The sequence below is a fragment of the Drosophila innubila genome (genome assembly GCF_004354385.1).
Source record: "Drosophila innubila isolate TH190305 chromosome 2L unlocalized genomic scaffold, UK_Dinn_1.0 4_B_2L, whole genome shotgun sequence".
Taxonomy (NCBI): Eukaryota; Metazoa; Arthropoda; class Insecta; order Diptera; family Drosophilidae; genus Drosophila; species Drosophila innubila.
Window position 1 is genome coordinate 29,479,996 of NW_022995372.1, and position 12,192 is coordinate 29,492,187.

General features: G+C 40.1%; 1 protein-coding gene and 1 pseudogene across 1 annotated transcript; one reads left to right on the plus strand and one right to left on the minus strand.

Annotated features, from left to right (window-relative positions):
* Positions 1–382: 382 nt before the first annotated feature.
* On the minus strand, positions 383–1,232 carry LOC117781867 (histone H1-like). The gene has a single exon (XM_034618744.1). The coding sequence runs from the start codon at positions 1,215–1,217 to the stop codon at positions 453–455; it is 765 nt and encodes a 254-aa protein (XP_034474635.1). The 5' UTR covers positions 1,218–1,232; the 3' UTR covers positions 383–452.
* Positions 1,233–11,842: 10,610 nt separating this feature from the next.
* The window catches only part of LOC117781315, a 13,620-nt pseudogene continuing 13,270 nt past the window's right edge, over positions 11,843–12,192 (plus strand).

Here is a 12,192-nt window from a genome sequence, read left to right on the forward strand (position 1 = left end):
TTTTATTTGTATTAGCTTTTATTTATTTAACGTCGACTAAAACCAGTCGACGGACAGTAAAGTAATTAAAACAAAATTTAAAAAATAAAAATTAAATAATTAAAATGAACAGTTAAATTATAAGACTTATACTCGATTTAATATATTGACTTAATATTTAAAAATTTACCTAAATTGGCATTGTGAATCATCTATTCTTTAATTCTATAGCGATATTAAAGCATCTTCAGGCTTAGAATTTGAATTAGTATTTGAAGTTTCGTTGCAGAAATACAAATTGTGAATAAGTTATTCTGTTCTGTCATTGTTTTCTTCGCTTGACACAACACATATAAAATACATTATTTGAAAATTTCTTCTCTTTTAGAATAAGTTTTGTAGCCCTGAAAAGGGCTTTGATAAAAAACAAATCTCATAACTTTGAAATTTGCGCACTAATAGTCTTAGGGCTCTTATTTCTTGGCTGCTTTTGGCTTCTTGACAGCAGAAGCAGCTTTCTTTGGCGCTGAAGCCGACGCTGCCTTTTTAGGCTTAGGCTTAGCACTTGTGGTCTTGGGCTTTGGTGCCTTTGGCTTTGCTGCACTCGACTTGGCCTTTGCTGTTGTAGGTTTCGCCTTGACGGTACCAGTTTTCTTCGCATCCTTAGCCTTGGCCTTCTCCGCTTTCTTTTTCTCAGCGGTCTTTTTGGTTGCTACAGCTACAGCCTTTGATGATTTCTTATCAGCGGATCCAGTTGCTTTCTTGGGGCTAGCAGTTTTCTTCTTCTTAGCTGCTGCTGATGCAGTTGTGGCAGCCACCTTCTTAGTTTTCTTCTCTACAGAGGATGCGGCAGCTTTTGGCTTGGGCTCTTTTTTGGCAGATGCAGACAATTTAAATGAACCAGATGCACCCTTGCCTTTTGCTTGGATCAGTTTTCCATTGGCAACCGCATTCTTCAAGTACTTCTTGATGAATGGTGCTAGCTTCTGGGCATCGCATTTGTATGTGGCACTGATATATTTCTTGATTGCCATGAGCGATGAACCACCACGTTCCTTCAAGTTCAGGATCGATGCGTCCACCATTATCTGAGTTGGAGGATGTAATGGTGGAGCTGTCGTCTTTTTTGCCTTCGATGCGGATGCTGTTGCCGCCTTTTTGGTGGCCACCTTCTTCTCTGCTGCGGCTGGTGGTGCTGCCACAGGGGATGCGGATGCTGCAACTACGGACTCCGACATTGTTCAACTTATTTTTCACAGTATTTCACAGTATAAAACGTTTTAACTCTTAAAATTTAACCAAACGTTTTTTCATTTCATTTCATTTATTAGTCGAATATTATAGGGAGTTACATATTTGTACCTATTCTACTGTACAGTCTTGGTGACAAATTCAAGCTTACTTATATTATTATTGTTACATTTTGCCTTGCGCTTCAAGCTTATCCAGGCGAGAGATCTATTAGTTAGAGTATTAGTCTTAATTTGATATGTTATATTTTATAGTTTTGGTAACTGCAGTAATTATGTTACTTATTTTAGGAAGGCTCGGTGAGTAAAACCTAAATCACATTATTGTTTTGTTTTTGTGTATGTTTTTTCTTAATACTAAATAACTATTATAACTAACTAAGGCTACGTTACTAATTAGTTAACTAGATAGGATAGGATAAGATAGATAGAAATACAGTATAATATTTACAAAGAAAAGGAAGGAAAATGGAAAGTAAGTTGCGCCAAATTATTAATGAGCATTATATTGACTTATATTGAAAGATAATCCATCAGTCGGGTCTATGGAATTGAGTTTTCTATGGTAAAAGATTAGGTTATTGTCTGAGTCAAAGATTATACCCTTTTCTTTGAGGTGACTAATGTGGTTGATAGTGATGTGATCCACTAAATACTCAAATGGTATTCGGATCTGTTCTACACTTTCTAAGATATGTGGATTTCTACTGTGTTGATTTAGGTCAACAAACTTTTCAATTATCCTAAAGAGAAGGGTATCTAATCGTTTAGTCTTGGTGGTCTTGTAAAGGTTATAGTTTGAGATATAACGACGTGTTAGTGGGTTGTAGGAAGAGCTTCCCAGTGCCTGCCTCAAAATGCGCCTTTCAAAAAGACGCATTATTTCCATTTGACTGGATTTGATATTAAACCAGCTTATGTGACCATGGATTAGAATGGGTTGAATTAGCTTCTTATATGCAAGTGAGCGTAATTTACATTTCTATGCTACTGGGAGATGGGCTTAGGCTTAGGGCCTGAATATGTGGTATATTTGTTGCAGTTGAATCTTGGCCTTCTTGAGGGTATGTTCAACATGTGGCTTGAAATTTAGTTTGTCATCATATATGACTCCTAAGTATTTCAATTGGTTATTTATTTGGATTGGTGTGTTCCCATTGACATATAATTTTGGTTGGAATGCTCTGGCATTTCTGTATACATCCCTGGTTCTGGGCCCACGAAATATACAGCCTTCGCATTTATTACTATTTAATTTTAATCGCCATTTGAAGAAGTAGTGACACAACTGGTCAAGATAACTATTGAGATCCATTTCCGCACTTGCTATCCATGCACCTGAGGATAGCAGAAGAATATCATCAGCGTAAACTAGCGGCTGTATGCGTGCTGTTGACGTTGAGTTAGGGTCTTGTTGAAAGTTTGGCATGTCTGCGAGATAAATGTTATATAGAATTGGTGCTAATAGTGACCCTTGAGGGACACCTGCTGCTATTTCTCGAGTGAGCGATCTTTCTACGCCATCTGGGGAATTGACATAAAAGGAGCGTGAAGTAAGGTAGTTATGTATAATACGTGTAGTATTGGGGTTGAACTGAAAGATATTATTCATTTTGTAAATTAACCCGTTTTTCCAGACTGTGTCAAAAGCTTTCTCGAAGTCGAGGCACACGCAATTGTGGCCCTTTCTGGATAAGTTACTGAATATGAATTTGTTAGCTACTGCTAAAATGGCTAATGGATAGGCTATCTCTGAAGCCAAACTGATAGGGTTTAAGTATCTGATGGGACTCAATATGCTTTTAATTTGTTCCATTAACATTTTTTCGAATAAAAGACTAATTGCAGAAAGTATTGATATGGGTCTGTACCCCTGAAGGGATTGGGGGTTAGCTTTTGGCTTAGGAATTGGAATGACTTTACTGCGTTTCCAGCTGATAGGGAAATAACTAGCGTTAAAGCAATGATTAAACAGAATGGCTAAGTGCTTAAGCACTGGCATATTGAAATGCTTTAGAAGGTAGTTGCTACTACCATCAGGGCCCATTGTCTTTGTACTGTTTTTGAAACTTATCCATTCTAAGAGCTGCTTGGCGTTTGTGAAACCAAGCTCTTCTGCACCTGACCAATTGCCATCTGCTCTTCTAATTAAATCGAAGTTCACAATGTACGAGGCCGACCCTGACGGTTGCTCGATAAAGTGTTTGACTCCTCGATTAACATGTTTTGTGTGCCGTTTAAGCACTCTGTTCAGGGAAGACATGTTATCGTTCTGCTTATGGATTCGCTCAAACGACCATGCAAGTGCGTTTACTTTCTCAAATTTAGATTTTATTATGGGGGGAATGTCGATATCGATGCCACTGTGCTCAGCAACTGAAAGGCAGATATCGTGTTTAAGGGGTTCATCTTTTTGGTGGTATTGGTTGCTGCGTTGCAGCGATTTAATGCTAATTTTGCTCAGGTGTATGCGTTTTAAGCTTTTCTCAATGTGGTTAAGTTCACTGACTTGAATTTGAGAATTTATTTGATAAGTCATATCGTAAATGAGATTACGCAATTCCTCTTTTTCTGTTTCAGACAGAGAGAATTGGTGTCTAAAGAGATATCTCCTAAGATATCGCTTCTGCTTAATGAGCTCCAGACAGTGTCTGCTAAGTTGAGCTCTACTATTTGGCTTAGACGGACTTATCGTTATTTTGGGTATAGCATTGGGGGAATCGAGTGCTCTGTTTAATGCAACGTTTAGGTTGTTTACATGAACATCGATATCGGTGGGTCTCTGGTTAGATGAATTGGTTATCGGGGCTAGATTTCCTAACAGAATTGCATTCCAAGCTAGGGTATTGATCTTATTGAAATTGTGTACTATTTTTGGACTAGCGGATAGCATACGGTATTCGCCAAGCCTAAGCCTAAGTGTAACGCCAAAATGATCCGATGGAAAATCATTTGTGACTTCACAATATTCGTCTATGTCAATGGGAAGTTCGACAGAGTGTATGAAATAATCTATTGAGGATGGGTTATTGTGATTGTTTGGACGACTAGGTTCTCTTGTTGGGCGGAGAACAAAGCTAGGTTGTTCCAAAAGCCAGTTGTAGAGGTTTCACCATTGCGGTTAAGGTGGGCAGGGTTATGAATGGGACATGCCAACTGGGGTGTTTGGCGTTTAAGTCACAGCCTATTATAATATGACCACCATTCTGTATTCGGGTTAATGAATCTGAAATGGTTTTAGGTCAACTATCTGAAGGGGATCATTGGGTCGCTTATAGAGTGATACTGCAATGCAGTTTCGATTATTCTATTTGCGTCAATGTAGTGATAGTTTTATGGCTACTGCTTCAATAAAGCGTAGGGGTCCTATTTTAATGCGTTCGAACTTAATACCGTTCTTAATGCATATTGCGACGGACATACCATACTCTCTCGAGTCTTGGCGTTGCGCAAAAACTATTTGTGTAGCTCGTTCTTGTTGCCTTATGAATTGATAGTGCTTCAAGTTAATGGAATGTTTACTTGACAGTTTCTGTTCTGCAATAAGCATTACGTCTGGTCTGTGCTTGTTTAAGAAGAGGTCTAACTCGTATCTCTTGTTTAGAGAGAAGGGAGTTCACATTTTGAAAAATACATTTCAGGGAGGTCATTAGTTCTGAGCTATTTGAATGAAGAAGTCAAGCAGTAGTGCTTGCTTCATCTCGTTGAATCTTCTTTATTTTGTAGCCCTTGAGTGGGGTATTTCCTAATTACATTCTGCATAATTTCAATGCAGGAAAAGAGATCTTTTCCAAAGATATCCGAGCTATCTTTGTTGAGATCCTCTATGGTAATTGTCGCCCTTTGCTGAGCTTGGGGCTTAGGGAGTTTCTCTGCCATATGGTTGCGAAGAGCCGGATTGCTGATCACAACGTTTTGGGAGCTGAGACTGTCCCTGAGAGGGGATGAGTGCTTTTGTTCAGGATGCTTGAACAGGGAAGCAAAGGAGTGCTGCTGTCTATTTTCTAGAGGCTACAGATTTTGCTTTGGAAATAGCTTTAGCTGCTTTTTTGGTCAGAAGTTTTGCGCTTCTGATTAATTTTTTCAGCAACCTGAATACGGATGGGCATATTTTAGCATTTGCTGTATGTTGTCCTTTGCAGTTAACGCATTGCGTTTTATTATTTTCAGAAGGAGGCTCAGTTTTTGAAATGCTGCATTTCCCTGGAGTATGGACTGCAGTGCATTTAATGCAGCGGTATTGCATTTTGCAATTGCTAGCTACATGGCCAAATCTTTGACAGTTGTGGCATTGGGTAACGTTACTTTTGCTCTTTTTAAAGATTCAAATTTCACCTTGCAGTTGAGTAAGGTGTTAATTTTAAGAACTTCCGTGCTTTTGCTAGATTTTTCAATCTGAACAAGCCAGAAGCTTTACTTAAATTCTTTTACTATCAGAATTTTTATTTCTGGACATTTCTCTTGAATGGCTATTTTGACCTCTTCTTTGCTATAAATGGTCTGGGGCAACTTTTTTAATATCAGAGTTAGTGGCTTGAGTTCTTTAGGAGTATATGAGTAGTAACTTATTTTGTTGCTATCTAACATTAATTTTGCCTTTAGGAAGTCTTCCAATGTGAAAACTTTTATATGTGTCATATTTTTGTTAACAATATTGAGGGTAAAATGCTCATTAATAATTTGGCGCAACTTACCTGCCAGTTCCTTTGGGTTGGTGTTATATACAGCGATAATCGGGACGTCCTTCTTCTTTGCCGTTTTCGGTGTCTTTGGTGTTGATGGTGTTCCTCCGTTGATTTCTGTTGTCGACTTTGGTGGTGTTGGTTCCTTGGATATCGTCTTCTTGATGGCAATGGGATCGACGTCCATTTCGTTGGCCTCTGCGGGTTTTGTAGTTTTACTTTCCTACGGCTAGCAGCTCTTGAGCGTATTCCTCTAGTTCGTCCATAATTTTTGCGGTATGTTTCCGTCTAAATACACACCTGGGGCATCTTCTTCGTCATCAGCGTTGGTCGCTGTGTCGTCTGAGCTTGTATATTCGTCGTAGCTCAGTGAGGAAGAGCGGCTTCGTTTATCGCACACACTTTCATCATTACTATTTGTCTACAGCACGTTTGCTACCCGCACATGCCATTGTCTTTTTCTTTTTTTTTATTTTTCGTATTATCGACTTTCTCACTTTACGACACAGAACTCTGTCACTTTTCTTCACTATGAGTGATTTTCTTGTGTCCATATCACAAATCACTCGTTAGGATTGCCGGTTTTCACACTGTTTCTCACTGTCAACAATGTTTATGTTAGAACACAGGGATGCGGATGCTGCAACTACGGACTCCGACATTGTTCACCTTATTTTTCACAGTATTTCACAGTATAAAACGTTTTAACTCTTAAAATTTAACCAAACGATTTTCATTTCATTTCATTTATTAGTCGAATATTATAGGGAGTTACATATTTGTACCTATTCTACTGTACAGTCTTGGTGACAAATTCAAGCTTACTTATATTATTATTGTTACATTTTGCCTTGCGCTTCAAGCTTATCCAGGCGAGAGATCTATTATTAATTGTTGTTTAGAGTATTAGTCTTAATTTGATATGTTATATTTTATAGTTTTGGTAACTGCAGTAATTATGTTACTTATTTTAGGAAAGGCTCGGAGTGAGTAAAAACCTAAATCACATTATTGTTTTGTTTTTGTGTATGTTTTTTCTTAATACTAAATAACTATTATAACTAACTAAGGCTACGTTACTAATTAGTTAACTAGATAGGATAGGATAAGATAGATAGAAATACAGTATGATATTTACAAAGGAAGGAAAATGGAAAGTAAGTTGCGCCAAATTATTAATGAGCATTATATTGACTTATATTGAAAGATAATCCATCAGTCGGGTCTATGGAATTGAGTTTTCTATGGTAAAAGATTAGGTTATTGTCTGAGTCAAAGATTATACCCTTTCTTTGAGGTGACTAATGTGGTTGATAGTGATGTGATCCACTAAATACTCAAATGGTATTCGGATCTGTTCTACACTTTCTAAGATATGTGGATTTCTACTGTGTTGATTAGGTCAACAAACTTTTTAATTATCCTAAAGAGAAGGGTATCTAATCGTTTAGTCTTGGTGGTCTTGTAAAGGTTATAGTTTGAGATATAACGACGTGTTAGTGGGTTGTAGGAAGAGCTTCCCAGTGCCTGCCTCAAAATGCGCCTTCAAAAAAGACGCATTATTTCCATTTGACTGGATTGACTGACCATGGATTAGAATGGGTTGAATTAGCTTCTTATATGCAAGTAAGCGTAATTTACATTTCTATGCTACTGGGAGATGGGCTTAGGCTTAAGGGCCTGAATATGTGGTACATTTGTTGCAGTTGAATCTTGGCCTTCTTGAGGGTATGTTCAACATGTGGCTTGAAATTTAGTTTGTCATCATATATGACTCCTTGGTATTTCAATTGGTTGTTAATTTGGATTGGTGTGTTCCCATTGACATATAAATTTGGTTGGAATGCTCTGGCATTTTTGTATACATCCGTGGTTCTGGGCCCACGAAATATACAGCCTTCGCATTTATTAGTATTTAATTTTAATCGCCATTTGAAGAAGTAGTGACACAATTGGTCAAGATAAGAGATAGGAGATAAGAGATCCATTTCTGCACTTGCTATCCATGCACCTGAGGATAGCAAAAGAATATCATCAGCGTAAACTAGCGGCTGTATGCGTGCTGTTGACGTTGAGTTAGGGTCTTGTTGAAAGTTTGGCATGTCTGCGAGATAAATGTTATATAGAATTGGTGCTAATATTGATCCTTGAGGGACACCTGTTGTTATTTCTCGAGTGAGAGATCTTTCAATGCCATCTGGGCAATTGACGTAAAAGGAGCGTGAAGTTAGGTAGTTATGTATATTACGTGTAGTATTGGGGTTGAACTGAAATATATTATTCATTTTGTAAATTAACCCGTTTTTCCAGACTGTGTCAAAAGCTTTCTCGAAGTCGAGAGCACACGCAATTGTGGCCCGCTTTCTGGATAAGTTACTGAATATGAATTTGTTAGCTACTGCTAAGGAATGGCTAATGGATAGGCTATCTCTGAAGCCAAACTGATAGGGTTTAAGTATCTGATGGGACTCAATATGCTTTTAATTTGTTCCATTAACATTTTTTTCGAATAAAGACTAATTGCAGAAAGTATTGATATGGGTCTGTTACCCTGAAGGGATTGGGGTTAGCTTTTGGCTTAGGAATTGGAATGACTTTACTGCGTTTCCAGCTGATAGGGAAATAACTAGCGTTAAAGCAATGATTAAACAGAATGGCTAAGTGCTTAAGCACTGGCATATTGAAATGCTTTAGGAGGTAGTTGCTACTACCATCAGGGCCCATTGTCTTTTACTGTTTTGAAACTTATCCATTCTAAGAGCTGCTTGGCGTTTGTGAAACCAAGCTCTTCTGCACCGGCCAATTGCCATCTGCTCTTCTAATTGAGTCGAAGTTCACAATGTACGAGGTCGACCCTGACGGTTGCTCGATAAAGTGTTTGACTTCTCGATTAACATGTTTTGTGTGCCGTTTAAGCACTCTGTTTAGGGAAGACATGTTATCGTTCTGCTTATGGATTCGCTCAAAAGACCATGCAAGTGCGTTTACTTTCTCAAATTTAGATTTTATTATGGGGAATGTCGATATCGATGCCACTGTGCTCAGCAACTGAAAGGCAGATATCGTGTTTAAGGGGTTCATCTTTTTGGTGGTATTGGTTGCTGCGTTGCAGCGATTTAATGCTAATTTTGCTTAGGTGTATGCGTTTTAAGCTTTTCTCAATGTGGTTAAGTTCACTGGCTTGAATTTAAAATTTATTTGATAAGTCATATCGTAAATGAGATTACGCAATTCCTCTTTTCTGTTTCAGACAGAGAATTGGTGTCTAAAGATATTCCTATTGGCGTAGACGGACTTATCGTTATTTTGGGTATAGCATTGGGGAATCGAGTGCTCTGTTTAATGCAACGTTTAGGTTGTTTACATGAACATCGATATCGTGGGTCTCAGGTTAGATGAATTGGTTATCGGCGCTGATTTCCTAACAGAATTGCATTCCAAGCTAGGGTATTGATCTTATTGAAATTGTGTACTATTTTTTGACTAGCGGATAGCATACGGTATTCGCCAAGCCTAAGCCTAAGTGTAACGCCAAAATGATCTGAAGGAAAATCATTTGTGACTTCACAATATTCGTCTATGTCAATGGGAAGTTCGACAGAGTGTATGATATAATCTATTGAGGATGGGTTATTGTGATTGTTTGGACGACTAGGTTCTCTTGTTGGGCGGAGAACAAAGCTAGGTTGTTCCAAAAGCCAGTTGTAGAGGGTTTCACCATTGCGGTTAAGGTGGGCAGGGCTATGAATTGGGACATGCCAACTGGGGTGTTTGGCGTTTAAGTCACAGCCTATTATAATATGACCACCATTCTGTATTCGGGTTAATGAATCTGAAATGGTTTTAGGTCAACTATCTGAAGGGATCATTGGGTCGCTTATAGAGTGATACCGCAATGCAGTTTCGATTATTTCTATTTGCATCAATGTGTGATAGTTTTATGGCTGCTTCAATAAAGCGTAGGGTCCTATTTTAATGCGTTCGAACTTAATACCGTTCTTAATGCATATTGCGACGGACATACCATACTCTCGAGTCTTGGCGTTGCGCAAAAACTGTTTGTGTAGCTCGTTCTTGTTGCCTTATGAATTGATAGTGCTTCAAGTTAATGGAATGTTTACTTGACAGTTTCTGTTCTGCAATAAGCATTACGTCTGGTCTGTGCTTGTTTAAGAAGAGGTCTAACTCGTATCTCTTGTTTAGAGAGATAAGGAGTTCACATTTTGAAAAATACATTTCAGGGAGGTCATTAGTTCTGAGCTATTTGAATGAAGAAGTCAAGCAGTAGTGCTTGCTTCATCTTCGTTGAATCTTCTTTATTTTGAAGCCCTTGAGGGGTATTTCTAATTACATTCTGCATAATTTCAATGGAGGATAAGAGAACTCTTCCAAAGATATCCGGCTGTCTTTGTTGAGATCCTCTATGGTAATTGTCGCCCTTTGCTGTGAGCTTGGGGCTTAGGGCGAGTTTCTCTGCCATATGGTTGCGAAGAGCCGGATTGCTGATCACAACGTTTTTAGGGAGCTGAGACTGTCCCTGAGAGGGATGAGTGCTTTTGTTCAGGATGCTTGAACAGGGAAGCAAAGGGAGTGCTGCTGTCTATTTTCTAGAGGCTACAGATTTTGCTTTGGAAATAGCTTTAGCTGCTTTTTTGGTCAAGTTTGCGCTTCTGATTAATTTTTCAGCAACCTGAATACGGATAGGGCATATTTTAGCATTTGCTGTATGTTGTCCTTTGCAGTTAACGCATTGCGTTTTATTATATTCAGAAGGCTCAGTTTTTGAAATGCTGCATTTCCTGGAGTATGGTCTGCAGTGCATTTAATGCAGCGGTATTGCATTTTGCAATTGCTAGCTACATGGCCAAATCTTTGACAGTTGTGGCATTGGGTAACGTTACTTTGCTCTTTTAAAGATTCAATTTCACCTTGCAGTTAAGTAAGGTGTTAATTTTAAGAACTTCCGTGCTTTTGCTAGATTTTTCAATCTGAACAAGAAGCTTTTCTTAAATTCTTTTACTATCAGAATTTTTATTTCTGGACATTTCTCTTGAATGGCTATTTTGACCTCTTCTTTGCTATAAATGGTCTGGGGCAACTTTTTTTAATATCAGAGTTAGGGGCTTGAGTTCTTTGGGAGTATATGAGTAGTAACTGATCTTGTTGCTATCTAACATTAATTTTGCCTTTAGGATGTCTTCAATGTGAAAACTTTATATGTGTCATATTTTTTGTTAACAATATGAGGGTAAAATGCTCATTAATAATTTGGCGCAACTTACCTGCGAGTTCCTTTGGGTTGGTGTTATATACAGCGATAATCAGGACGTCCTTCTTCTTTGCCGTTTTCGGTGTCTTTGGTGTTGGTGGTGTTACTCCGTTGTTTTCTGTTGTCGACTTTGGTGGTGTTGGTTCCTTGGATATCGTCTTCTTATTGATGGCAATGTGTGTCGCATGCCTCGTCAGCACCACCGTGGGTCTCCGTGGTTGACGCATGCCTCGTCGGCACCGCCCGTTGTATAAGCTGGTGTGGCGCATGCTTCGTCGGCACCGCCCGTGGGTCTCCGTGGTCATCGTGTGGTTGACGCATGCCCGTCGACATCGTCCGTTGCACTAGCTGGTGGAGCATGCTTCGTCGGCACCGCCCGTGGGTCTCTTTGTGGTCATCGTGGTTGACTCATGGCTCGTCGGCACCGCCCGTCTCCGTGGTCATCGTGTCATCATCGTGTGGTTGACGATGCCGTCGGCACCGCCCGTTGCACCAGCTGGTGTGGCGCATGCCTCATCGGCACCGCCTGGGTCTCCTTGTGGTCATCGTGATTGACGCATGCCTCGTTGGCACCGTCCGTGGGTCTCCGTGTGGTCATCGTGTCATCATCGTGTGGTTGACATGCCTCGTCGACATCGTCCGTTGCTTAGCTGGTGTGGCGCATGCCTCGTCGGCACCGCCTGTGGGTCTCCTTGTGGTCATCGTGGTTGGCGCATGCCTCGTCGGCACCGCCCGTTGTATTAGCTGGTGTGGCGCATGCCTCGTCGGCACCGCCCGTGGGTCTTGTGGTCATCGTGGTTGACGCATGCCTCGTCGGCACCGGCCGTGGGTCCCCGTGGTCATCGTGTCAATATCATCGTGTGGTTGACGCATGCCCGCCGGCATCCGTCCGTTGCACTCAGCTGGTGCGGCATGCCTCGTCGGCACCGCCCGTGGGTCTCCCTTGTGGTCATCGTGTGGTTGACGCGTGCCTCGTCGGCACCGCCCGTGGGTCTCCGTGTGGCATCGTGTG

What these genes read in the sequence shown, in the direction of transcription:
- LOC117781867 (XM_034618744.1), bottom strand. Translation starts at nt 1,217, where the DNA reads ATGTCGGAGTCCGTAGTTGCAGCATCCGCATCCCCTGTGGCAGCACCA.